Raw genomic sequence first — 27,639 nt, 5'->3', positions numbered from 1 at the left:
TAGAAATACAAATAATAGAACATAGAATACCCACCCCAAATCACACCCTGACCAAACCAAATAGAGACATAAAAAGGATCTCTAAGGTCAGGGCATGACAGCCTGTCTTGTCTTGAGAGCCAAGTCTGTACATAATCAAAGCTGTCCTTAAGTTTGTGTCAGTCACAGTGGGTCAGTCACAGTGGTCAGGTATTCTGCCACTGTGTACTCTCTGTTTAGGGCCAAATAGCATTCTAGTTTGCTCTGTTTTTAATTCTTAATTCTTTCCTTAATTCTTTGTTAATTCTTTCCAATGTGTCAAGTAATTATATTTTGTTTTCTCATTATTTGGTTGCGTCTAATTGTGTTGCTGTCCTTGGGCTCTGTGGGGTATGTTTGTGTTTGTGAACAGTGCCCCAGGACCAGATTACTTTGGGGACTCTTCTCCAGGTTCATCTCTCTGTAGGTGATGGCTTTGTTATGGAAGGTTTGGGAATCGCTTCCTTTTAGGTGGTTGTAGAATTTAATGGCTCTTTTCTGGATTTTGATAATTAGCGGGTATCGGCTCTGCATGCATTATTTGGTGTTTTACGTTGTACACAGATGATTTTTTTGCAGAATTCTGCATGCAGAGTCTCAATTTGGTGTTTGTCCCATTTTGTGAGTTCTTAGTTGGTGAGCGGACCCCGGACCGTAAAGGGCAATGGGTTCTAGAACTGATTAAAGTATTTTTAGCCAGATCGTAATTGGTATTTCCAATGTTATGTTCCTTTTGATGGCATAGAAGTCCCTTCTTGCCTTGTCTCTCAGCTCGTTCACAGCTTTGTGGAAGTTACCTGTGGCGCTGATGTTTAGGCCAAGGTATGTATCGTTTTTTGTGTGCTCTGGGGCATCAGTATCTAGATGGAATTTGTATTTATGGTTCTGGTGACTGGACCTTTTTTTCTGTCTCTCCCTTTCCCTCTCTATCTTTCTCTCCATCTCTTTCCGTCTCTCTCGTTCTCTCTCTCTCTCCCTCTCTCAGCTCCAGAAGAGGAAAGAGCTCCAGGAACAGCTGGAGGATGTGATCCAGGCCTATGAGAAGATCCACATGGAGAAGAACAACCTCCAGAGAGACCTGGACAAAATGGTCCGACATCCCATAACTCCATGCCTGCGTCCCTCCACCCCCCCATCCATCCAATATTCCATCTGTGTTCTTCCTCCCTCCATCCCTCCAACCCCCCCATCCATCCAATATTCCATCTGTGTTCTTCCTCCCTCCATCCCTCCAACCCCCATCCATCCAATATTCCATCTGTGTTCTTCCTCCTCCATCCCTCCAACCCCCATCCATCCAATATTCCATCTGTGTTCTTCCTCCCTCCATCCCTCCAACCCCCATCCATCCAATATTCCATCTGTGTTCTTCCTCCCTCCATCCCTCCACCCCCATCCATCCAATATTCCATCTGTGTTCTTCCTCCCTCCATCCCTCCACCCCCCATCCATCCAATATTACATCTGTGTTCTTCCTCCCTCCATCCCTCCACCCCCCATCCATCCAATATTCCATCTGTGTTCTTCCTCCCTCCATCCCTCCACCCCCATCCATCCAATATTCCATCTGTGTTCTTCCTCCCTCCATCCCTCCACCCCCATCCATCCAATATTCCATCTGTGTTCTTCCTCCCTCCATCCCTCCACCCCCATCCATCCAATATTCCATCTGTGTTCTTCCTCCCTCCATCCCTCCAACCCCCATCCATCCAATATTCCATCTGTGTTCTTCCTCCCTCCATCCCTCCACCCCCATCCATCCAATATTCCATCTGTGTTCTTCCTCCCTCCATCCCTCCACCCCCATCCATCCAATATTCCATCTGTGTTCTTCCTCCCTCCATCCCTCCACCCCCATCCATCAATATTCCATCTGTGTTCTTCCTCCCTCCATCCCTCCAACCCCCTCCATCCAATATTCCATCTGTGTTCTTCCTCCCTCCATCCCTCCAACCCCCATCCATCCAATATTCCATCTGTGTTCTTCCTCCCTCCATCCCTCCACCCCCCATCCATCCAATATTCCATCTGTGTTCTTCCTCCCTCCATCCCTCCACCCCCATCCATCCAATATTCCATCTGTGTTCTTCCTCCCTCCATCCCTCCAACCCCCTCCATCCAATATTCCATCTGTGTTCTTCCTCCCTCCATCCCTCCACCCCCATCCATCCAATATTCCATCTGTGTTCTTCCTCCCTCCATCCCTCCACCCCCATCCATCCAATATTCCATCTGTGTTCTTCCTCCCTCCATCCCTCCACCCCCCCCATCCATCCAATATTCCATCTGTGTTCTTCCTCCCTCCATCCCTCCACCCCCCATCCATCCAATATTCCATCTGTGTTCTTCCTCCCTCCATCCCTCCACCCCCATCCATCCAATATTCCATCTGTGTTCTTCCTCCCTCCATCCCTCCACCCCCATCCATCCAATATTCCATCTGTGTTCTTCCTCCCTCCATCCCTCCAACCCCCCCTCCATCCGTTCAATCTAAAACATGCTCCCAAAATGATTTTTTTAACATCCATATCATGATCTTAAATATTCACCTTAAAACTTTCTATGAACATTTATAATTTATTGAGCTCTTAGCTACAATGGCGACAGGGTGGCTAGAGCCTTACTTAACCTTAAGTAGCTGTTCAGAAACCCCTACAGTATATCAGTAGGGCGTCTCTTATGATTGAGGCCATGGTTCTACCCCCAACCTGTGTTCTACCTGGTTATAAGCCAACTATAAGCCCAATGAAGCAGAGATGCCCAAGATTACTTTTTTAAAAAACAAATCTAATAAAATCTTATCTGAAATTGAAAAGCAACACTGCAGTCTCAGCATTTTGCATGTGTTCCAAATGATTTTAGATCAAGTGTCCGAAAGAGGTTGGTTGTAGAGATCGCCTGCCAAGCCCTGAACATTTTACAGTAAATGTGAAATCCTACAAAATTACTTTACATTGTCTAAGATTTCAACTATGTTAGACCTGCCATTATGTATGCTATATATCAAACACTAACCAGGACACTAATAAGCCTTTGGTCTTATACCCACCTTTCCACTAGTCTGATTCCAGATCTGTATTCGCTTTACCCAAATTCTCAGAATATTGTTGTCAATGACATCTGTTTGTGTTTCTGTATCTGAACCTAGACCAGTCTAGTGGAGAAGCACGCGGAGCATATCGTGGATCTGGAGTCTGCTCTGAGACAGAGAGACAACTCGCTACAGAAGCTCAACACCCAGCTACACAACAAGGACATCCAATACCTGCAGCTACATAGCCCAAACAATCACAGTGAGTCCCTATTGGTGTGACATAAGGCTTGAAACCCTTCTCACACACTCTATGTTGGCGCTTGCAGGATAGATACCCTTCTCACTCTCTCTTTACTACTGGCACTTGTAGGATAGATGATACTGTTCTCAGACTCTATATTGTCAGCCGGCACTTGCAGGATCGAATTAGATTGTTAATTTCAATACACTTTAGTTCAGGAGCTGATTTGGATTAGTCAATGTCCTCATAAAAACAGTAGTGGTGCGTGGGTAAAATCACTGAGGAAGCCAAGCGAGTAAAAAAGCTATATTACAACCTGTTGTGATAATTGCGTTGTTTGCTCTATAACACATTCGTCCATACCCCCCGTGATATACAATAAGGCCGTGACGACAAAAAGACAACGGTCACACAGTGGAGGAGTAAATTCAACTACACCTATGTTTGTTTCATCACAAAACCGGAGAGTAGCATCTGTCCGGTGAAGTCCGCGAAGCAAATAATGCATGTAACAAACAGTTATATCCCCTGCAGCATGGTCAAGCAAGTTCATGTTTTCGAACAGTTTACTAAACAGCTATTGATTTAGAACCAAGGAGTTACCGCAAATCAGCACAAAGACAACAGGAGCCTTTGCCTCCGCCAATTCCAGCACCATTTCAACTTGAACATTTAAACAAATCAACAAGGTTATACATGCTTAGTTTAATACAGTGAAGACAAACTTAAAGATACCAAAAACAATTTAGTCAAATCAATGTTGCTAAATATCATGTGGCTGTCCATGGTACTGATCTGTCTGTCTGTCTGTCTGTCTGTCTGTCTGTCTGTCTGTCTGTCTGTCTGTCTGTCTGTCTGTCTGTCTGTCTGTCTGTCTGTCTGTCTGTCTGTCTGTCTGTGTGTGTGCCTGCGTGCGCAAGTAAAACAAAAATGTTGACTCACCTCACTTGTAGACTAGTTGAACACCAATGCCATCCTCCTCTCTTTCATGTTGGCTAAACGGCCTATGGCTCTGTCATACAGTAGACTTTGTAGTTTTTGTTGTCAGAGGCTAACGAGCTAAAATGCTTGCTACTTGCCGAAGTTCCTCACATGGACAACAATGAACCAGTTAAGTTAGCTAGCTAGCTAACGTGAGCCTACTAGGCTACATCTAGGCTACATATTGAACTTCAATAAACTCAGTGGCGCAACATATAAATGTATCGTTAGATCAGAATTGGCGTCATAATCATTGACCTGTACAGAGAATTAAAGCAAAACCACAAGTCCAAATCCCCATCTCCATCCATAGATTAGAAAAGGGACAATTTAGCAAATTAGCTACTGCAAGACATCAACACAAGCTGATCAGAAACAGAGATGTTTTTCTGAAAATTACGTTTTGCTTAGGGAGTGATTTGATTGGTCTGAAGCCAAATCCAAACTAGCCTCCCTTGGGGGGCATTTTGCTGCACCAGGACAACCCACAGTTGAGCTCAGCTCAACGCTAATTGGAAAATTATTTTGTATGCATTTTTTATCAAGGGAGGCCAAATTCTTGCTGGCATCAATCAATCAAATGGTACGGCGGCAAAATGTTATACTCTTTTGGTCCAGACAGATACATGGGCTACTCATACTGAGACAGAGGACAAATGATTTCCTCGCTCTGATTTGTGAGATTCAGCCACTTGCAAATTGGCTGAAAATTATGAAAAAACTGAGAGACGAAATATCAATTATTTTATAATTTTAATATTTCTATTGGTCATATATTTGGGAAGCCTGGCTTCCCTTGGCATCCATGAATACACGCCACTGCATAAAAAAATATTGTCAGCGCTGGCCAGAGCTGGCCAACATTTGTTATAAATAAAATGTTCAGACCCTTTTCTTAGTACTTTGTTGCGATTATAGCCTCGAGTCCTTTTGGGTATGACGCTACAAGCTTGGCACACCTGTAGCTATTTTCAGGTCTCTCCAGAGATGTTCGATCGGGTTCAAGTACGGGCTCTAGCTGGGCCACTCAAGAACATTCAGACTTGTCCCAAAGCCACTCCTGCGTTGTCTTGGCTGTCTGCTTAGGGTCGTTGTCCTGTTGGAAGGTGAAGCTTTGCCCCTAGTCTGAGGTCCTGAGCACTCTGGAGCAGGTTTTCATCAAGGATCTTTGCTCCCTTCATCTTTGCCTCGTTCCTGACTAGTCTCCCAGCTCATGCTGCTGAAAAACATCCCCACAGCATGATGCTGCCACCACCATGCTTCACCTTAGGGATGGTGCCAGGTTTCCTCCAGGCGTGACACTTGGCATTCAGGCCAAAGAGTTCAGTCTTGGTTTCATCAGACCAGAGAATCTTGTTTCTCATGGTCTGAGAGTCTTTAGGTAGCTTTTTAAAAACTCCAAGCAGGCTGTCATGTGCCTTTTACTGAGGAGTTGCTTCTGTCTGGTCACTCTACCATAAAGGCCTGATTGCTGGAGTGCTGCAGAGATGGTTGTCCTTCTGGAAGGTTCTCCTATCTCCACAGAGGAACTCTAGAGCTCTGTCAGTGACCATCAGGTTCTTGGTCACCTCCCTAACCAAGACCCTTCTCCCCAGATTGCTCAGTTTGGCCAGGCTGTCAGCTCTAGAAAGAGTATTCTTCCATCTATGAATGATGGAGGCCACTATGTTCTTGGGGATCTTCAATGCTGCAGACATTTTTTGGTAACCTTCTCTGCCTCACATAGACAATTGTGTGCATTTTCAAATCATGTCTAATCAATTGAATTTACCACAGGTGGACTCCAATCAAGTTGTAGAAACATCTCAAGGATGATCAGTGGAAACAGGATGCACCTGAGCTCACTTTGAGTCTCATAGCAAAGGGTCTGAATACTTATATATACACTGCTCAAAAAAATAAAGGGAACACTAAAACAACACAATGTAACTCCAAGTCAATCACACTTCTGTGAAATCAAACTGTCCACTTTAGAAGCAACACTGATTGACAATAAATTTCACATGCTGTTGTGCAAATGGAATAGACAACAGGTGGAAATGATAGGCAATTAGCAAGAAACCCCCAATAAAGGAGTGGTTCTGCAGGTGGTGACCACAGACCACTTCTCAGTTCCTATGCTTCCTGGCTGATGTTTTGGTCACTTTTGAATGCTGGCAGTGCTTTCACTCTAGTGGTAGCATGAGACGGAGTCTACAACCCACACAAGTGGCTCAGGTAGTGCAGCTCATCCAGAATGGCACATCAATGCGAGCTGTGGCAAGAAGGTTTGCTGTGTCTGTCAGCATAGTGTCCAGAGCATGGAGGAGCTACCAGGAGACAGGCCAGTACATCAGGAGACGTGGAGGAGGCCGTAGGAGGGTAACAACCCAGCAGCAGGACCGCTACCTCCGCCTTTGTGCAAGGAGGAGCAGGAGGAGCACTGCCAGAGCCCTGCAAAATGACCTCCAGCAGGCCACAAATGTGCATGTGTCTGCTCAAACGGTCAGAAAGAGACTCCATGAGGGTGGTATGAGGGCCCGACGTCCACAGGTGGGGGTTGTGCTTACAGCCCAACACCGTGCAGGACGTTTGGCATTTGCCAGAGAACACCAAGATTGGGAAATTCGCCACTGGCGCCCTGTGCTCTTCACAGATGAAAGCAGATGAAAACATCCTCCAGCATGACCGGTTTGGCGGTGGGTCAGTCATGGTGTGGGGTGGCATTTCTTTGGGGGGCCGCACAGCCCTCCATGTGCTCGCCAGAGGTAGCCTGACTGCCATTAGGTACCGAGATGAGATCCTCAGACCCCCTGTGAGACCATATGCTGGTGCAGTTGGCCCTGGGTTCCTCCTAATGCAAGACAATGCTAGACCTCATGTGGCTGGAGTGTGTCAGCAGTTCTTGCAAGAGGAAGGCATTGATGCTATGGACTGGCCCGCCCGTTCTCCAGACCTGAATCCAATTGAGCACATCTGGGACATCATGTCTCGCTCCATCCACCAACATTTGACTGGCACCTTACAAATCAAATCAAATCAAATTGTATTAGTCACATGCGCTGAATACAGTGAAACACTTACTTACGAATCCCTGAACAACAACGCAGTTGAAAGGAAAAATGGATAAGAAAAATAAATAAAAGTCACAATTAATTCAAGAGCAGCAGTATATATACAAATATCTTTAACCAGTTCCATTTAAGGACCCCAAAAATTACAGCTGCGCAATAAAGGTTGCAAAATAGTGAGATTTTCAATGTGCCAATTCCATGGCTTATGGTTTATAAACTGATATACAAAACAACGCTGGATTCAAAACTTTGTTTTTCTATTTAAATTATTATACACTACTGTTCAAAAGTTTGGGGTCACTTAGAAATATTCTTCTTTTTGAAGGAAAATAACATTTTTTGTCCATTAAAATAACATCAAATTGATCAGAAATACAGTGTAGACATTGTTAATGTTGTAAATGACTATTGTAGCTGGAAACGGCTGATTTTTAATGGAATATCTACAGAGGCTCATTATCAGCAACCATCACTCCTCTGTTCCAATGGCACTTTGTGTGAGCTAATCCAAGTTAATAATTTTAAAAGGCTAATTGATCATTAGAAAAACATTTTGCAATTATGTTAGCACAGCTGAACTGATCAGAACTGTTGTTCTGATTAAAAGAAGCAATAAAACTGGCCTTCTTTAGACTAGTTGAGTATCTGGAGCATCAGCATTTGTGGGTTTGATTACAGGCTCAAAATGGCCAGAAACAAGTAAACATTTTCTGAAACTAGTCAGTCTATTCTTGTTCTGTGAAATTAAGGTACAACACTGTGTGCTACTCCCTTCACAGAACAGCACAAACTGGCTCTAACAAGGAATAGAAAAAGGAGTGGGAGGCCCCGGTGCACAACTGAGCAAGAGGACAGGTACATTAGCGTGTCGAGACAAGTTGTCAACTGGCAGCTTCATTAAATAGTACCCGCAAAACACCAGTCCAGGATTCTGGCCTTCTACGCAGAGTTGCAAAGAAAAAGCCATGTCTCAGACTGGCCAATAAAAAGAAAAGATTAAGATGGGCAAAAGAACACAGACACTGGCCAGCGGAAGATTGGGAAAAAGTGTTATGGACAGATTCATCTAAATTTGAGGTGTTTGGATCACAAAGAAGAACATTCGTGAGATGCAGAAAAAATGAAAAGATGCTGGAGGAGTGCTTGACGCCATCTGTCAAGCATGGTGGAGGCAATGTGATGGTCTGGGGGTGCTTTGGTGGTGGTAAAGTGGGATATTTGTACAGTGTAAAAGGGATCTTAAGAAGGAAGTCTATCACTCCATTTTGTAATACCCTGTGGGCAGCGTTTAATTGGAGCAAATTTCCTCCTAAAACAGGATAATGACCACAAGCACGGCTCCAAACTATGCAAGAACTATTTAGGGAAGAAGCAGCAAGCTGGTATTCTGTCTATAATGGAGTGGCCAGCCCAGTCACTGGATCTCAACCCTATTGAGCTGTTGTGGGAGCAACTTGACCGTATGGTACGTAAGATCAAGCCAATCAAACTTGTGGGATGTGCTTCAGGAAGCATGGGGTGAAATCTCTTCAGATTACCTCAACAAATTGACAACTAGAATGCCAAAGGTCTGCAAGGCTGTAATTGCTGCAAATGGAGGATTCTTTGATGAAAGCAATTTTGAAGGACACAATTATTATTTCAAGTAAAAATAATTATTTATAACCTTGTCAACGTCTTCCTATTCCTTTTGCAACTCATTTCATGTATGTTTTCATGGAAAACAATGACATTTCTAAGTGACCCCAAACTTTTGAACGGTAGTGTACAAAACTCTTGCAATCAATAGAATGGTATGTTTATGGGGGATACAACCATCCCAGGTTCGTAGGTTTTGCTGCGAAGAGACAGAATCCTTACGTCACTTGTTTTGGTACTGCCCATATCTACCTTGTTTTTGGTCGCAGGTTCAGGAATGAACATTTACCCAAAGCTAATTCTGCATATAGCACTACTGGGTGACTTGAAAAGCCATAGTCATTTGATCAATGATATAATAATACTCTTAGTAAGAATGTTTATATTTCATTTACAATCTGTAGCAACTATGAGAATAGAAAGCTTTTTTGTGAAACATCACAGCACAGTTGAAAAGTAGAATGGCAAGTAGAAGATAGATGGGATGGGTTGAGGGTAGCAAGAAAAACAAGATGGTGTAAAATGTATCGTGTTCGTAAAATGTATATAGTATGTTCACAAACTAGTTCCCAAACGTTTTCACTCAGGCCCCTTTCTAGCATTGGGGAACATTTGTGACCCACCACCTGGATTCGATCCTATGTAGCTAAATTTGAAGTGGTGTTTTTTACATTGTATAAAAGTAGAAACTCCGAGCTAGAAAATTGTATATCATACACTGCAGTTGAGGAACAATGGATCATTCTGCTTTGAACGTTGATAAACTTGTAACCCCACTTTTGAGAAAATGGCCCTTGAATGTTTTGGTACAGCTACTGGAGAGCTCTTCTTTGTCTACACCCATGCAGCATCGTCCACACTCTCTTAAGCCTTAGCCCCACCCATATTTTTAAGGATTCACGGTGTAGTAAACAAACAAAGATTTCAAGACTAAATGTGGTGAAAGTAAGTAGCAATATCTAGTCCTTGGCCTATATCATCATCTGATTTTGGTGCAGGTCATGTTGTTCTTCACTTTACTGTCTCTGGTAAACACACACTATATCAAATATAATCTACGTTTATTTGTCACATGCACAGGATACAGAAGGTGTAAACGGTACAGTTAAAAGGTTACTTGCATAGTTGGATTATCCACACATACTTTGCATCTTATGTTATAGACAGAAGCATGCTCCATGGCAGACCAATCCAAACTCATCTCTGCATTTCCAGGTTCCTGTATTTCTTCCGTGGCTAAACCAACCAGTTTGTTATTAAAGCACGTGAAGGTTCACATGTTCAAAAAAAAACATGTTTTTATAAAAAATAAAACATTAAAATGCCTCACCTGTGAAATAGTGACGTGCAACAGGTCACATTTGATCCACCAAAGCTTCAGAGCAAAAATGTAATGGTTGTGTTTTTTGAAAAGCAGAAAAAAAATAGATGGTGATTGAAAATGATGCAGACAATTACGTTGTTAGAACCCAGTATCTGCAATATTAAAGCTGATCTACCCCCTAAAAAACAAAACAACAGAAAAACAAAAACAAATGTGTGTATTGTATCGGTGTGCGTTGTATGTGTTTTATTCCAGTGTCAACGTGTTTGCCTATGTGTTGTGTGAGGAGGCTGGCTGGCTGGCTGGCTAGGTGAGATGAAATAAATACGTCTCCTGCTGAACAATCCATACTGGTTTAAGAACGGAGTCGGTATTGAGCTTGGCTCCATGGCTGTGCCCACACACGCTCAACCGCCAAAGTGTAAAATTAAGAAACGTGGAGTTCTTATCTGGCCTTAAGTTCACTTCTCTATCCCTTATTATCCCTTCACATCAAAGTACAATGATGGATGTTATAAACACTGGGATAATTAAGTCCCTCTAGATTGATGCTGTGAGTGTGTGTGTTTGCGCTTGTGCTTATGTGTGTGTGTTTCCCCCTCCCCAGTGCTGGACTGTCCTGCGCTGACCCTGCAGAGCTCTCGTAGTCTAGACACTTTGTCAGACCTGAAGCTGCAGCGTCTGGAGGTGGAGCTAGAGAGGGCGCGGCATGAGGCCGAGCGGGCGTGTCAGAGGGAAGAGGAAGTGAAGGCCGAGTGTGAGAGACTGCAGGAGGAGCTGAGACAGATCCAGAACAACCACATAGGGAGGGTCAGTGAACAACACACAACACACACACACACACACACACACACACACACACACACACACACACACACACACACACACACACACACACACACACACATCTAACACACTGGTATGTATAACAAACTGATATATTCTCCCTCTATTTTCTTAAGCATAGTCACTTCTGTCTAACTCTTGTTCTCGCCTGGCTCTTGCTGTCACATTTTGTCCAATCTACTTCGAGCACCTGCATGCTAATGTAATTTCATGCTCTACTTCGGCAGGAAATGACTTCGCCGTGTGAGCAGTGTGATGTGGAGTGGATAAAGAAGGTGGGAGATGAGCAGTAAGTGACGACAACAACCATTTACTATGTGACACCATAAGACCTGTAACTTCTTAGCTGTCGGATAGAGAGAGGGAGAGGTTGGGAGGGACAGAAGGAGAGAAAGAGGTATGAGATAAATAGTTTGAGAGAGAGAGGCAGAGAGAGAGACATACAGAGGGCGAGAGAGAGGAGAAGAGAGACAGAGAGAGAGAAGAGTAGCAGACAGTAATGTTTCACTAGGATCTGTACCTGACACATATCTGAAGGTCTAGACCAGGGATGGGCAACTTTGATGGGGACGGGGGCCGCAGTGGCTCGTGGGTCTGCCTACAACACCAGTGGAGGTCAGTACTTTTTAATGAGCAAGGCCTTATTTCTATTACAGCATATTGGATGACTGTCATTCATATTCCATTCACCCAGTTCAACGTAACATCGATAGGTTGAGGCTGCTACATCATGAGATTGCTGCAACCTAGCCAATGAATGGAAGTTTACAACGTAGGTGTGCACAGGTCAAGAGAACAGTCATGCCTTGCACACTCTTGCCTGCATCTAGCTGATCTAGGCTGTAATCAGTAGTCAAACGGTTGCAAAGGAGAGTATCTATTGGACAAATTCAGGTATGTTTTTCCCCGTTTGCTTCCATTTAAGAAAGGTTTTTCAACAGAATCAGCGGATTGAATTACACCCCTGAACACACACAAACAGTTCACTTTCATAGCCACATACAAACAGCTCCTCGTATTCCTCCTCACATCTACAGGCTCTCCTCCTCTCACCTTTTCCCTTTGCTCGCCTGTGACCAGGCGAAAAAAACATTTCCAAGCCAAACCTTCATATCATAACCGCTACACAAGGCCTACATCGTTGTCACCATATTAGCTAAAGTAATGTCATAGTCAACATAGTCTAATAGAAATAACGTGTTAGTAAACTTGCTACAATCATGCAGTACAGTGTACAGTCAGTAAGAAGTTTAGCAGTTACACTGGCGGGCCACGGTGGCAATAATTTACACTGAACAAAAATATAAACGCAACAGTTTTTTACGGAGTTGCAGTTCATATAAGGAAATCAGTTCATTTAAATTAATTCATTATACCTTAATGTATGGATTTCACATGACTGGGAATACAGATATGCATCTGTTCGTCACAAAAAAAGGAGGGGCCTGGATCAGAAATCCAGTCAGTATCTGAAGTGACCACATTTGCCTCATGCAGCGCGACACATCTCCTTCGCATAGAGTTGATCAGGCTGTTGATTGTGGCCTGTGGAATGTTGTCCCTCCTCTTCCATGGCAGTGCGAAGTTGCTGGATATTGTCGGGAACTGGAACACACTGTCGTACACGTAAATCAAGAGCATCCCAAACAGGCTCAATGGGTGACATGTCTAGTGAGTATGCAGGCCATGGAAGAAGACATTTTCAGCTTTCAGGAATTGTGTTCAGATCCTTGTGACATGGGGCTGTGCATTATCATGCTGAACATTTAGTGATGGGGGCGGATGAATGGCACGACAACGGGTCTCAGGATCTCGTCACGGTATCTCTGTGCATTCAAATTGCCATCGATAAAAGGCAATTGTGTTCATTGTCCGTTTTACAGCTAATTTCCTGAAATTCTACACATTTTTCCATAGGGTAGAGGCAAATATTTGCCGTTTTTAATATGATAACTGATGAACAATGGGCCTGAGGTGGCACGTAGCCTAGTGGCTAGATCATTGAGCCAGTAACCAAAAGGTTGCTGGATCAAATACCAGAGCTGACAAGGTCAAAATCTGTCATTCTGCTATTGAGCTAGGCCGATAACCCACTGTTCCCCGGGCGCCGAAGACGTGCATGTCGATTATGGCAGCCCCCCGCACCTCTCTGATTCAGAGTGTAGCTTTGCAGCTGACAGCTAGACTCATTTACCAATCTAAAACAAAATGCTCCTTATTAAGTGACTGCTGATGCACAACCAAATTTCGAAATTGCAGCTTGTGTATTCTAGTATTCTAACTTTCAACAGTAAGTTGGGACCATGACTGACTTCCCCTCCCGCCAAACATTTTATGTTATTGATTTATTACTATGCTTTAAATTAGTCCCATCGCTGGTCTAGACATTAGAGGGTCTAAAGGGTCATCTCTAGGGAACTCATTAGAATCTAAAGGAGCTTTTTTCCAGTCCCATCTTAAAGTAGAACTCTGCCTAGAATAATGGCCTTTCCATTGCATTTGCATGCATTGATATTACTAGTACATTAGTGCCCATACACCTTGCACTGGATCATTTTGTGGACCTCGGTGTCACGCCCTGGTCTAAGTATTTTGTGTTTATCTTATGTATTGGGTCAGGCCAGGGTGTGGCATGGAGTTTTTGTATTGTGGTGTGTTTTGTCTGGGGGTTTTGGTGTGTATGTTAGTGGGATTGTAGCTTAGTAGGGTGTTCTAGGAGAGTCTATGGCTGTCTGGAGTGGTTCTCAATCAGAGGCAGGTGGTTATCGTTGTCTCTGATTGGGAACCATATTTAGGCAGCCATATTCTTTGGTTGTATTGTGGGTGATTGTCCTTAGTGTCTTGATGTCCTGATTCTGTGTTAGTTTGCACCAGTTTAGGCTGTTTCGGTTTTCATTACGTTTATTGTTTTGTTGAGTTTGTATTTTGATTCGTGTTACGTTGTTTTATTAAACATGGATCGAAATCTACACGCTGCAGTTTGGTCCGACTCTCCTTCACCATTAGAAAACCGTTACACTCGGTGTCTTTCAATGTGGGGAACAGTTTTGTCTTGTGTGGTAATATATAAGACAACAGTAGAGGGCAGTGTGAGCACAACGTTTCCTGACAGCAGTTCTTCATGTTGTTTCTCAGGGGAACCTACACTGACACCTCTGTGGGGACTATGCGCCCTTCTACCCCATTCAGTCTCCCCATCCTCCCCACACACATCAGTCACACCACATACAGCTCGCCCACTAGCTGTATGAAAAACCAACATGTGAAACGTGAATACTATTTCGGTAAGAAAGTGGATGTAAATTGCACTGTAGAGGGGTTGAGATTGAGTGGGGCAGAGGCCAGGGAGGGGAAGCCTACTACTTTTCCAGACCTCAGTCACATCTTGGTTTCACTGCCTTACTCACCCTATTTTCTTTCTGAATGAGAGCTGACTTCTTGTAAGAGCTCTTGTTTAATGTAAATGGCTCTTAGATTCTTGTGAAACTGGTCGCGTGTTGCATGTTCTGGAGACACAGACAATTATAATGTTTGGCTTCAGATTTTGTCATTCCCCTGCAGAAAAATGCAGAGATGATTAAATGTGATAATTGAATTGTGTAGACTATTTTGGAATGAACTTGACATGGTTGACATACTTGTTTACAATTGTAATTGCTTTGTTCAGTTCCACAGTATGGAGATCACATTTTCAATCTCAAACAGATTCAGAAAGTAAAAGGGAACACAGTAAGGAACAGCAGAGAATATACCTCCTGTGTTATAAATGTGTTATTACCGTACAGTGGCTTCTGACGGTGTGTAGGCTGTGGACATGAGAGTCGAAAGCCCGCACATATTTAGTGCTTGTTTCATCAGAGGCCTAAAGGGGCTATGGGGCCTCATTACTACTGCCTCTGTGACACAGGAGGTTGGTGGCACCTTCATCTGGGAGGACGGGCTCGTGGTAATGGCTGGAGTGGAATCACTGGAAATGGTATCAAATACATCAAACACATGAAAACTATTCCAGCCATTATTATGAGCCGTTCTCCCCTCAGCAGCCTCCACTGCTCTGTGACTTTAGATACCGGTATCTGTAATCATCCATCACCTTTTATTAAATATCACTAACCAATGGAACTTTTATTGAGAAATTGTACGGTGTATGTACACTACCATTCAAAAGTTTGGGGTCACTTAGAAATGTCCTTGTTTTTGAAGGGAAATAACACTTTTTGTCCATTAAAATAACCTCAAATTGATCAGAAATACAGTGTAGACATTGTTAACTTCTTGGCGCACCCATCCCTTTAGCGGAATATTTTCATCAACATCCGTTGGATTGCAGCGCACCAAATTCAAATTAAATTACTAAAAATATTTAATTTTCATGAAATCACAAGTGCAATATAGCAAAACACAGCTTAGCTTGTTGTTAATCCACCTGGCGTGTCAGATTTCAAAAAAGCTTTTCTGCGAAAGCAAACCAAGCGTTTATGTAAGGGCTTCTCTCTCAGCAGACAAAACATTACAAACAGCGAGCAGCAAAGTAGATTGGTCACGAAAGTCAGAAAAGCAATAAAATGAATCGCTTACCTTTGATGATCTTCAGATGTTTGCACTCACGAGACTCCCACAATAAATGTTCCTTTTGTTTCACAAAGATTATTTTATATTCAAAATACCTCCATTTTGTTGGCGCGTTTTGTTCAGAAATCCATAGGCTTCGAGCGGTCAGAGCAGGGCAGATAAAAATTCCAAATAGTATCCGTAAAGTTAGTAGAAACATGTCAAACGTTTTTTATAATCAATCCTCAGGTTGTTTTTACAATAAATAATCAATCATATTTCAACCGGACCGTAGCTTTTTCAATAGGAGAGAGAGAGAAAATGTCTGCTCCAAGCTGTTGCGCTTGCAAAACTCTGCTGGCACCCAACCATCCACTGACGCAATGTGATCGTTCTAGCTCATCTTTCAGAAAGCCTGAAACTATGTCTAAAGACTGTTCACACCATGTGAAAGCCATAGGGAAAGGAATCTGGTTGATATCCCTTTAAATGGAGGGAAGGCATGCAATGGAACAGAGAGGTTTCAGGAAAAACAGCACTTCCGGGTTGGAATTTCCTCAGGTTTTCGCCTGCAATATCAGTTCTGTTATACTCACAGACAATATTTTGACAGTTTTGGAAACTTTAGAGTTTTTTCTATCCTAATCTGACAATGATATGCATATTCTAGATTCTGGGCCTGAGAAATAGGCAGTTTCATTTGGGTACGTTTTTCATCCAAACATCAAAATACTGCCCTCTACACTATACAGGTTAATGTTGTAAATGACTATTGTAGCTGGAAACGGCTGATTTTTAATGGAATATTTACATAGACATACAGAGGCCTCTTATCAGCAACCATCACTCCTGTGTTCCAATGGCACGTTGTGCTAGCTAATCCACGTTTATCATTTTAAAACGCTAATTGATCATTAGAAAAACCTTTTGCAATTATATTAGCACAGCTGAAAACTGTTGTTCTGTTTATAGAATCAAGAAAACTGGCCTTTAGACTAATTGAGTATCTGGAGCATCAGAATTTGTGGGTTCAATTACAGGCTCAAAATGGCCAGAAACATTAGTCTATTCTTGTTCTGAGAAATGAAGGCTATTCCATGCGAGAAATTGCCAAGAAAGTGAAGATCTGGTACAACGCTGTGTACTACTCCCTTCACAGAACAGAGCAAACTGGCTCTAACCAGAATAGAAAGAGGAGTGGGAGGCCCCGGTGCACAACTGAGCAAGAGGACAAGTACCTGTAAAACACCAGTCTCAACATCAACAGTGAAGAGGCGACTCTGGGATGCTGGCCTTCTAGGCAGAGTTGCAAAGAAAAAGCCATATCTCAGACTGCCAATAAAAAGAAAAGATTAGGATGGGCAAAAGAAGACAGACACTGTACAGAGTAAGATTGGGGGAAAAAAAGTGTTATGGACAGAAAAATCTAAGTTTGAGGTGTTCGGATCACAAAGAAGAACATTCATGAGATGCAGAAAAAATGAAAAGATGCTGGAGAGGTGCTTGACACCATCTGTCAAGCATGGTGGAGGCAATGTGATGGTCTGGGGGTGCTTTGGTGGTGGTAAAGTGTGATATTTGTACAGGGTAAAATGGATCTTGAAGAAGGAAGGCTATCACTCTATTTTGCACTGCCATGCCATACCCTGTGGACAGCGTTAAATTGGAGCCAAATTCCAGGACAATGACCCAAAGCACAGCTCCAAACTATGCAATAACTATTTAGAGAAGAAGCAGTCAGCTGGTAGTCTGTCTATAATGGAGTGGCCAGCACAGTCACCAGATCTCAACCCTATTGAGCTGTTGTGGGAGCAGATTGACCATATGTAAATTGTGCACATCAAGCCAATACAAATTGTAGGAGGTGCTTCAGGAAGTATAGGGTGAAATCTCTTCAGATTACCTCAAGAAATTGACAACTAGAATGCCAAAGGTTCTGCACCGGTACCTTTCTGTGTTGTGTTCTGGTAAGGTGTAGGTGGAACATAAGGCTCTGGACACAATTCAGCCGGTTGTCTCTCTTTTAATGACTGCATGGAATGGATACAAATACAAGGCAAAAGTTACTGCTGCAGTCTGGACTCCATACAAGTATATTTGCCTTATAAGAGACAGTGCAGAAAACCAAGGAGAAAATCATTTTAAAAACTCACAATGTCTGCACCTGAAAGAGACCCTCTCCCGCCACAAAGCTAACGATAGTTGAGCTAACCTTGCAAAGTTGCACTCGAACATTATCCCCATTCACATGATATATATTCCTATAAACAATAATGCAACACTAAATCAGTGACGATATAACTTTTGCTTGTCTTTTCTTGTGAATTTGTGAACATTTGCGAACTACAAGTCACTATAAGTGGCACACGTGAACACCAAGATCTCATCTCTGCTACATAAGCTATCTGCAAGCCGATTCAGAGGAATCTAAGATTGATCAGGCCTGAGAACCTCCTAGACAAATACGATGCCAAGTACATCATACAACACTCGCCCTCACATCACATTATCCCTTGACACCATTCTACAGTCGTGGCCAAAAGTTTTGAGAATGACACAACTATAAATTTTCACAAAGTTTGCTGCTTCAGTGTCTTTAGATATTTTTGTCAGATGTTACTTGGTGTCAAAGGCTTTAATTGACAATTACATGAAGTTGATGCATAGAGTCAATATTTGCATTGTTGACCCTTCTTTTTCAAGACCTCTGCAATCCGCCCTGGCATGCTGTCAATGAACTTCTGGGCCACATGACAGCCCATTCTTGCATAATCAGTTCTTGGAGTTTGTCAGTATTTGTGGGGTTTTGTTTGTCCACCCGCCTCTTGAGGATTGACCACAAGTTTTCAATGGGATTAAGGTCTGGGGAGTTTCCTGGCCATGGACCAAAAATATCGATGTTTTGTTCCCCGAGCCCCTTAGTTATTACTTTTGCCTTATGGAAAGGTGCTCCATCATGCTGGAAAGCCCACTCCCTTGGCTGAGAAGCAACCCCACACATGAATGGTCTCGGGATGCTTTGCTGTTGGCATGACACAGGACTGACGGTAGGGCTCACCTTGTCTTCTCCAGATCAACACTTTTCCGGATGCCACAAACAAACGGGATTCATCAGAGAAAATGACTTTACCCCAGTCCTCAGCAGTCCAATCCCTGTACCTTTTGCAGAATATTAGTCTGTCCCTGATGTTTCTCATGGAGAGAAGTGGCTTCTTTGCTGCCCTTCTTGACACCAGGCCATCCTCCAAAAGTTTTCGCCTCACTATGTGTGCAGATGCACTCACGCCTGCCTGCTACCATTCCTGAGCAAGCTCTGTACTGGTGGTGCCCCAATCCCGCAGCTGAAACAACTTTAGGAGACGGTCCTGGCGCTTGCTGGACTTTCTTGGGCGCCCTGAAGCCTTCTTCACAACAATTGAACCACTCTTCTTGAAGTTCTTGGTGATCCGATAAATGGTTGATTTAGGTGCAATCTTACTGGCAGCAATATCCTTGCCTGTGAAGCCATTTTTGTGCAAAGCAATAATGACGATACGTGTGTCCTTGTAGGTAACCGTGATTGAAAGAGGAAGAACAATGATTTGAAGCACCACAATCCTTTTGAAGCTTCCAGTCTGTTATTTGATCTCAATCAGCATGACAGAGTGATCTCCAGCCTTGTCCTCGTCACCACTCACACCTGTGTTAACGAGAGAATCACTGACATGATGTCAGCTGGTCCTTTTGTGGCAGGGCTGAAATGCAGTGGAAATGTTTTTGGGGAATTCAGTTCATTTGCATGGCAAAGAGGGACTTTGCAATTAATTGCAATTCATCTGATCACTCTTCATAACATTCTGAAGTATATGCAAATTGCCATCATACAAACTGAGGCAGCAGACTTTGTGAAATTAATATTTGTGTCATTCTCAAAACATTTGGCCACGACTGGCTTTACATATCCATACATAATCCTCAGAACAACAGAAGAAATAAAGAAAACCCTTTTTAAAACAGAGTTAGAACCCCCTTGGTGTTTCCTTTATCATCCACCAGCTCATGATGCCATATGTGTGTATGTAGGTTTCTGTCAATGACCGTGAACACCTTAGCTTCCCACTTATTTTTTCCCTACTCCAGTTAAGTCGGAATTTTACATACACCTTAGCCAAATACATTTAAACTTAGTTTTTCACAATTCCAGACATTTAATCCAAGTTAACACTCCGTCTTAGGTTAGTTATGATCACCACTTTATTTTAAGAATGTGAAATGTCAGAATAATAGTAGAGAGAATGATTTATTTCAGCTTTTATTTATTTCATCACATTCCCAGTGGGTTAAAAGTTTACATACACTCAATTAGTATTTGGTAACATTGCCTTTAAATGGTTTAACTTGGGTCAAACGTTTCGGGTAGCCTTCCACAAGCTTCCCACAATAAGTTGGGTGAATTTGGCCCATTCCTCCTGACAGAGCTGGTGTAGCTGAGTCAGGTTTGCATGCCTCCTTGCTCGCACACACTTTTTCAGTTCTGCCCACACATTTTCTATAGGATTGAGGTCAGGGCTTTGTGATGGCCACTCCAATACCTTGACTTTGTTGTCCTTAAGCCATTTTGCCACAACTTTGGAAGTATGCTTGGGGTTATTGCCCATTTGGAAGACCCATTTGTGACCAAGCTTTAACTTCCTGACTAATGTCTTGAGATGTTGCTTCAATATATCCACATAATTTTGCCTCCTCATGGCCTCCCGGGGGCGCCTTACTGCAGCGCCACCTGTCCCACCAGAGACTCTGGGTTCGTGCCCAGGCTCTGTCGTAACCGGCCACGACCGGGAGGTCTGTGGGGCGACGCACAATTGGCCTAGTGTCGTCCGGGTTAGGGAGGGTTTGGCCGGTAGGGATATCCTTGTCTCTTCGCGCACCAGCGACTCCTGTGGCGGGCCGGGTGCAGTGCGTGCTAACCAAGGTTGCCAGGTGCACGGTGCGGCTGGCTTCTGGGTTGGATGCGCGCTGTGTTAAGAAGCAGTGCGGCTTGGTTGGGTTGTGTATCGGAGAATGCATGACTTTCAACCTTCGTCTCTCCTGAGCCCGTACGGGAGTTGTAGCGATGAGACAAGATAGTAGCTACTAAACAATTGGATACCACGAAATTGGGGAGAAAAGGGGGTAAAAAGAAAATTGCCTCCTCATAATGCCATTTATTTTGCGAAGTGCACCAGTACCTCCTGCAGCAAAGCACCCCCACAGCATGACGCTGCCACCCCCGTGCTTCACGGTTGGGTGGTGTTCTTCGGCTTGCAAGCCTCCCCCTTTTTCCTCCAAACATAACGATGGTCATAATGGCCAAACAGTTCTATTTTTGTTTCAACAGACCAGAGGACATTTCTCCAAAAAGTACAATCTTTGTCCCCATGTGTAGTTGCAAACCGTAGTCTGGCTTTTTTTAATGGCAGATTTGGAGCAGTGGCTTCTTCCTTGCTGAGCGGCCTTTCAGGTTATGTCGATATAGGACTCGTTTTACTGTGGATATAGATACTTTTGTATCTGTTTCCTCCAGCATCTTCACAAGATCCTTTGCTGTTGTTCTGGGATTGATTTGCACTTTCCGCACCAAAGTACGTTCATCTCTAGGAGACAGAACACTTCTCCTTCCCGAGCGGTATGACGATTGCGTGGTCCCATGGTGTTTATACTTGCGTACTATTGTTTGTACAGATGAACGTGGTACCTTCAGGCGTTTGGAAATTGCTCCCAATGATAAACAACACTGGTGGAGGTCTACAATCTTTGTGGAGGTCTTGGCTGATTTCTTTTGATTTTCCTGTGATATTAAACAAAGAGGCACTGCGTTTGAAGGGCCTTGAAATATATCCACAGGTACACCTCCAATTGACTCAAATGATGTCAATTAGCCTATCAGAAGCTTGTAAAGCCATGACATAATTTTCTGAAATTTTCCACACTGTTTAAAGGCACAGTCATCTTAGTGTATGTAAACCCACTGGAATTGTGATACAGTGAATTATAAGTGAAATAATCGGTATGTAAGCAATTATTGGAAAGATTCTTGTGTCATGCACAAAGTAGATGTCCTAACCGTTATATCAAAGCTATAGTTTGTTAACAAGAGTGGTTGAAAAACGAGTTTGAATGACTCCAACCTAAGTGTATGTAAACTTCCGACTTCAACTGTAGGTATGTTGTAAAAGCCTAACGTCAAGTCCATGGTACTGAAGTAGGTGTTTCTCCCTAGGGCTGCATGACAGTCAGATTTGTGTGGAAGTGACGTGCATATTTGAGTGTCCTTGCATTTAGCCATCTGAAATCTGTACATATACGAAGACCACCGTCTTTCTTCCACACCATTACTAGAGGGGTAGCATATTCGCTTACGAATTTCCTGATTATTTCCTGTTCCTCCATTTCCGTCAACACTTGTCGTAGTTCCTGGTAATGGGCAGACGGAACCCTCAGATATGGTAGGTGAAATGGTATGTCATCTGTGAGTCAAGTGCGATGCTCAAAGCCCTTGGCTTCGCCACAATCCAGAGCGCTCTTGGAGAACACACCGTTGTAGTTAATAAGAAACTGAACTAATTTCTCTCTTGATGCCTGACTGATTGTTCGATGTCAATCTCTCCCAACCCTATATCTAGCAGTCTCTGCTTCAAATCCACGGAGTCGGTTGTGATGGGCTGCTTTCCTAGAGTTCCCCCTTCCATCTTGCAGGAGCCTTGGAAAACGGTGAAGTCCTCCACAGCCAGACAGGGAGACACATCAGCCAGCTTGGGTGAAAGGTTTGTCCGATAGGTTGGTGACTTTCATGGGCACCCACCTGTCGCCCCACATGGGTGTGATGACTCGACCCACCATGGTATTTTGTGGCATGGTCTTGGATGAAGTGGGTTCGACCACAATAGTGCTCCCTGGAGACATTGGCACTCTGTTGGGAAGCCTCCCCCATACTACATGCTCTTGTTTAGCGAGAAGTGTGACAGCCTGGTTGAGTTTGACTGTCCCTATTTTTCTGGGCATTTCTTCACTCTGCCAACATGTCAGGTTAGTCATTATGTTCAAGAAGTATTCACCTGCAGGTGATGGCTGCGAAGTACATTCTGATATGAGTCTCCAGTACTCGTCAGTACCCTTCATTTGATGCATAAGGTGTTTTATCAAGTTTGTACCGAGAATGAGATCATCATGCTGACCTGGGACTATGAGAGAGGTACGGAGGTCCTCCGCACTGCTAAAGCTAACTCTCTCTCCTCTGCTCTCATCCTTCTAGACCTATCGGCTGCCTTCGATACTGTGAACCATCAGATCCTCCTCTCCACCCTCTCCGAGTTGGGCATCTCCGGCGCGGCCCACGCTTGGATTGCGTCCTACCTGACAGGTCGCTCCTACCAGGTGGCGTGGCGAGAATCTGTCTCCTCACCACGCGCTCTCACCACTGGCGTCCCCCAGGGCTCTGTTCTAGGCCCTCTCCTATTCTCGCTATACACCAAGTCACTTGGCTCTGTCATAACCTCACATGGTCTCTCCTATCATTGCTATGCAGACGACACACAATTAATCTTCTCCTTTCCCCCTTCTGATGACCAGGTGGCGAATCGCATCTCTGCATGTCTGGCAGACATATCAGTGTGGATGACGGATCACCACCTCAAGCTGAACCTCGGCAAGACGGAGCTGCTCTTCCTCCCGGGAAGGACTGCCCGTTCCATGATCTCGCCATCACGGTTGACAACTCCATTGTGTCCTCCTCCCAGAGCGCTAAGAACCTTGGCATGATCCTGGACAACACCCTGTCGTTCTCAACTAACATCAAGGCGGTGGCCCGTTCTTGTAGGTTCATGCTCTACAACATCCGCAGAGTACGACCCTGCCTCACACAGGAAGCGGCGCAGGTCCTAATCCAGGCACTTGTCATCTCCCGTCTGGATTACTGCAACTCGCTGTTGGCTGGGCTCCCTGCCTGTGCCATTAAACCCCTACAACTCATCCAGAACGCCGCAGCCCGTCTGGTGTTCAACCTTCCCAAGTTCTCTCACGTCACCCCGCTCCTCCGCTCTCTCCACTGGCTTCCAGTTGAAGCTCGCATCCGCTACAAGACCATGGTGCTTGCCTACGGAGCTGTGAGGGAACGGCACCTCAGTACCTCCAGGCTCTGATCAGGCCCTACACCCAAACAAGGGCACTGCGTTCATCCACCTCTGGCCTGCTCGCCTCCCTACCACTGAGGAAGTACAGTTCCCGCGCAGCCCAGTCAAAACTGTTCGCTGCTCTGGCCCCCCAATGGTGGAACAAACTCCCTCACAACGCCAGGACAGCGGAGTCAATCACCACCTTCCGGAGACACCTGAAACCCCACCTCTTTCAGGAATACCTAGGATAGGATAAAGTAATCCTTCTCACCCCCCTTAAAAGATTTAGATGCACTATTGTAAAGTGGCTGTTCCACTGGATGTCTTAAGGTGAACGCACCAATTTGTAAGTCGCTCTGGATAAGAGCATCTGCTAAATGACTTAAATGTAAATGTAAATGTATGAGCACAGGGACTAAACAACTAATCCCGTACACATTAAGGTCAATTTCATACATGCATTTTGGTTGTGCCATTTTCCCCCCCGACACCATGAGAATGACTGGCTCTGATAGTGGCTTCTTCTCTAGACTAATATTTTCCGTAAGCATTCTTTGTTCTGCTGCTTCACTTCAAGTACAAGCCATAGAGCCGGTGTCAAGCATCCTTTTCAATTGGAACTGGTTATTTACAGTGACTGGGGCATAAAATAGTTCATCAAATGGCGTTTCTCTTTGTATATTCTGCGCTATGCCCCGAACCCCTTCTGGTACTGTACTACATGCGTTCACATATCGTCGTTCTAAGTCCTCATCACACTCGAGGGCTTGTTTCTCTTGATCTGCATATCCCCCCTCCAAATGCGGGCCCGCTAGTTTAACGTCTCTGCTTCATTGGTTGCTCGTGTGTGCTCCTCACTGTATCTAGGCCCAGACTTCGGACAGTTTTTCTTCCAGTGAACTGACTCAAAGCATGACTCAAAGCATGACAAACACAGACCCTCCCTTCTACAGTGTGCAAGTGTAGAGTGGTTTGAACCGTTACACACCTTGCAATATTTTCTGTAAGAGTACCCTTGTTTAGGTGGGTGTTGCGGTCTTACTGTTGTCTGAGTGTTCTGCGTTAGCACACGATCAAGTAAGCTTATCATGGTTGCATGCGGTTTCCTTCAGTTTGATTAGAGGTTGTGACAATTACCTCACTCTGGTTAGGAGACACTGGACAAGATGTCACTTCATCTTCAAGTATAAGCGTCTGGTCATGTGTGACCACCTGTCTCACAGCAGCAGGGCGCTTTGACTTGGTCAACATTTGGGCTTTCATTTCAGACTGATTCTCGTCTAGACGTTCTTGTATCTCAGTTGCTGTCCACCTATCAGCTGTTTTGAACTTTAAACTGCATGACCAACACACAGGGTGTGTCAGTGAATGTCTGGCCTGCACTGGAGCTCTGAGCATGTGCACCACTATCCTCCTTCCCCTCACCTTTCTTCCTAATTTGAGCTGATATAGACTGTCCTATCTGATGGGCGAGTTGTGTGATAAGATTTCCCAAGTTAGGACTGGCCACCTCTGAACTATCTGAGTGAGTGTCACTTGGCATAATTACAGGAGCTGAGGGTGTGTCGTTGGTGAATCTACAACACCTATAGTTCTATCTGGGGTCTGAGGCAACTCCCCGAAAAACCTCCCCCTCCCAAGACCCAATTCAAGCTCATCACTGAAAACAACAATATAAACAACAATATATTCCAACAATATAAGTCATATTCACTATCAATATACACAACTAAAATGAAATATATGTATCAACAATTTCAAATGAATCAGTTAATCTAAGAGAAACATTTGTTTTTTCCCCTTGCGTGTGTAAGAGATTCCACTTCCAACCTGTTTATAGCATAGCTACTCCCAGCGACCAAGTTGGTGTTGATAAACGGCGATTCACAATGACCCACGTTGATCCGGGTCACGGCACCAATGTAACCTTTTCTGCACCGGTACCTTTCTGCGTTGTGTTCTGGTAAGTTGTAGGTGGAAGATAAGGCTCTGGACACAATTCAGCCGGTTGTCTCTCTTTTAATGACTGCATGGAATGGAAACAAATACAAGGCAAAAATTACTGCTGTAGTCTGGACTCTCATCACGTTCTGAGCTAACTGAGGAGTAAGAGTATGGCTCCCGTTGATGACGTCACAGCATTAACACAATTTAAAAAATAAATACAATAAAATAATTCACTCTTGGAAGTAATGAAATACATCTAAAAATAACCTTAAAATAATATAAAAAAATATATATATTTTTTTTAAATAAAATTTTCGGTGAAAATACATGAAGTATATTTTACACCTGTTACATCCACAAGGCTGTAATTGCTGCAAATGGAGGACTCTTTGCAAAGTTTGAAGGACACAATTATTATTTCAATTAAAAATCATTATTTAGAACCTTGTCAACGTCTTGAATATATTTCCTATTCATTTTGCAACTCATTTCATGTCGGTTTTCATGGAAAACAATGACATTTCTACGTGACCCCAAACTTTTGAACGGTAGTGGATATGTTGAGTTATGTTTAGGATCTGCATTTCTTACAGTTGAGTGACAGCAGACAGGCTGTACTCAATAGTAGTATGGCAAAATAAATGTTAGAGCACACAAACAAAAAGCTGTGTAGCAGTTACAGAAACAGCAAGCCTACAGTCCGTACTCTCTAATGTGTATTCAGAGGTCAGCTCCAGCTCATATGGCCCACACACAATTCCATACCAGCATATAGATTGGCTGTCATGAATCTCCTCTCGCTAGATACACACTCATCATCTCTCCTCCCTCCCACACACACACACACACACACCTCCAAATTGCTTTTCCAAAGCAAAGGGGGCTGCAGTGCAATTGAAGTCTTGGTAGCTTTGATAACAAACATAAGAGATCACACACGCGTGAGTGAAATGTGTTGCCGTGCTTTTCAAAGATTGTCGAGAGGCGCAGGCGAAGTTGAGAATTGTGTGAGCAGAAGTGTGAAAAGGAACTCGCGGATGTCAAAATAGTCAATAAATACAGTTTGATGCATAGAAAATCCAAGAGACTTGAGACTGTAACCGAGGTGTAGATAGTCACTCAGACATCCCCCTTGGACTGTAGAAGAAGGATAGGAGATTTCAGCTCTCAAATAGAATACCGGTACTTCCATATTCATGAAAGCTTTCGATAGAGGCAGTTAGGAAGGAGGGAATAAGGGCTTTCACTGTCATCAATGGCTTCCACGGTTCCTGTAAGTTATGTATGGTCTCTTCTATTTTCAGGTTGTTGGGAAGGTGTTGAAGGGGCTTCAATAGCCCACTCAATAGCCCTGTCTGAGTCATACAGAAACGTAGTGGGAGGACTTGGTAGGCCTGTCTGAAGGACTAACTAGGTGATGGAATGTATGAATGCGTTCGTCTTTGGTCGAAATTATTTTGTTGAATTCTCAATTTTCCTAAAATAGAGGTTCTATCGAGACCCTAAAATGGAAATGTGATGACATGTTTCTTAGATAAACAGATCTAGCTGTAATTCATTTCTGGTGTCAACACCATTCTCCTGGCTGAAATATATTGTGATGACAGTTATGTGTTCATGGAAAAGATTCAACAATAATGACTCATGATGACTGCCATTTCCTTTATCTAATTGTTCAGTGTTTACTGGTCAAAAACCTCCAGGCAAAATGGGGTATGTTTTCTACTGCCTCCCTCTCCCTCCTACACATAAAAAACCTAACACATTAAGACTCAATGAAGTTATTCAGTGGGTTGTGGAGAGTACTCATCATTTTCCTATGACAATGTGAGACTTCTCGTGTTGGCTCTCTAATTGGCATGACCATATAAATTAAT

The 27,639-nt window shown here is 43.7% G+C and overlaps 1 protein-coding gene across 1 annotated transcript in view; it reads left to right on the top strand.

Annotated features, from left to right (window-relative positions):
* LOC115144519 (TANK-binding kinase 1-binding protein 1-like) overlaps positions 1-27,639 on the top strand; it is a 64,225-nt gene that overhangs the window by 17,980 nt on the left and 18,606 nt on the right. The window contains 4 exon segments of the mRNA XM_065002353.1: positions 1,004-1,108; positions 3,167-3,311; positions 10,897-11,099; positions 11,363-11,424. Coding sequence (XP_064858425.1) covers positions 1,004-1,108; positions 3,167-3,311; positions 10,897-11,099; positions 11,363-11,424 — 515 coding nt within the window.

Source organism: Oncorhynchus nerka, linkage group LG16 (genome assembly GCF_034236695.1).
Source record: "Oncorhynchus nerka isolate Pitt River linkage group LG16, Oner_Uvic_2.0, whole genome shotgun sequence".
In the NCBI taxonomy this organism is placed as follows: domain Eukaryota; kingdom Metazoa; phylum Chordata; class Actinopteri; order Salmoniformes; family Salmonidae; genus Oncorhynchus; species Oncorhynchus nerka.
This window is presented reverse-complemented; position numbering and strand designations above follow the sequence as displayed.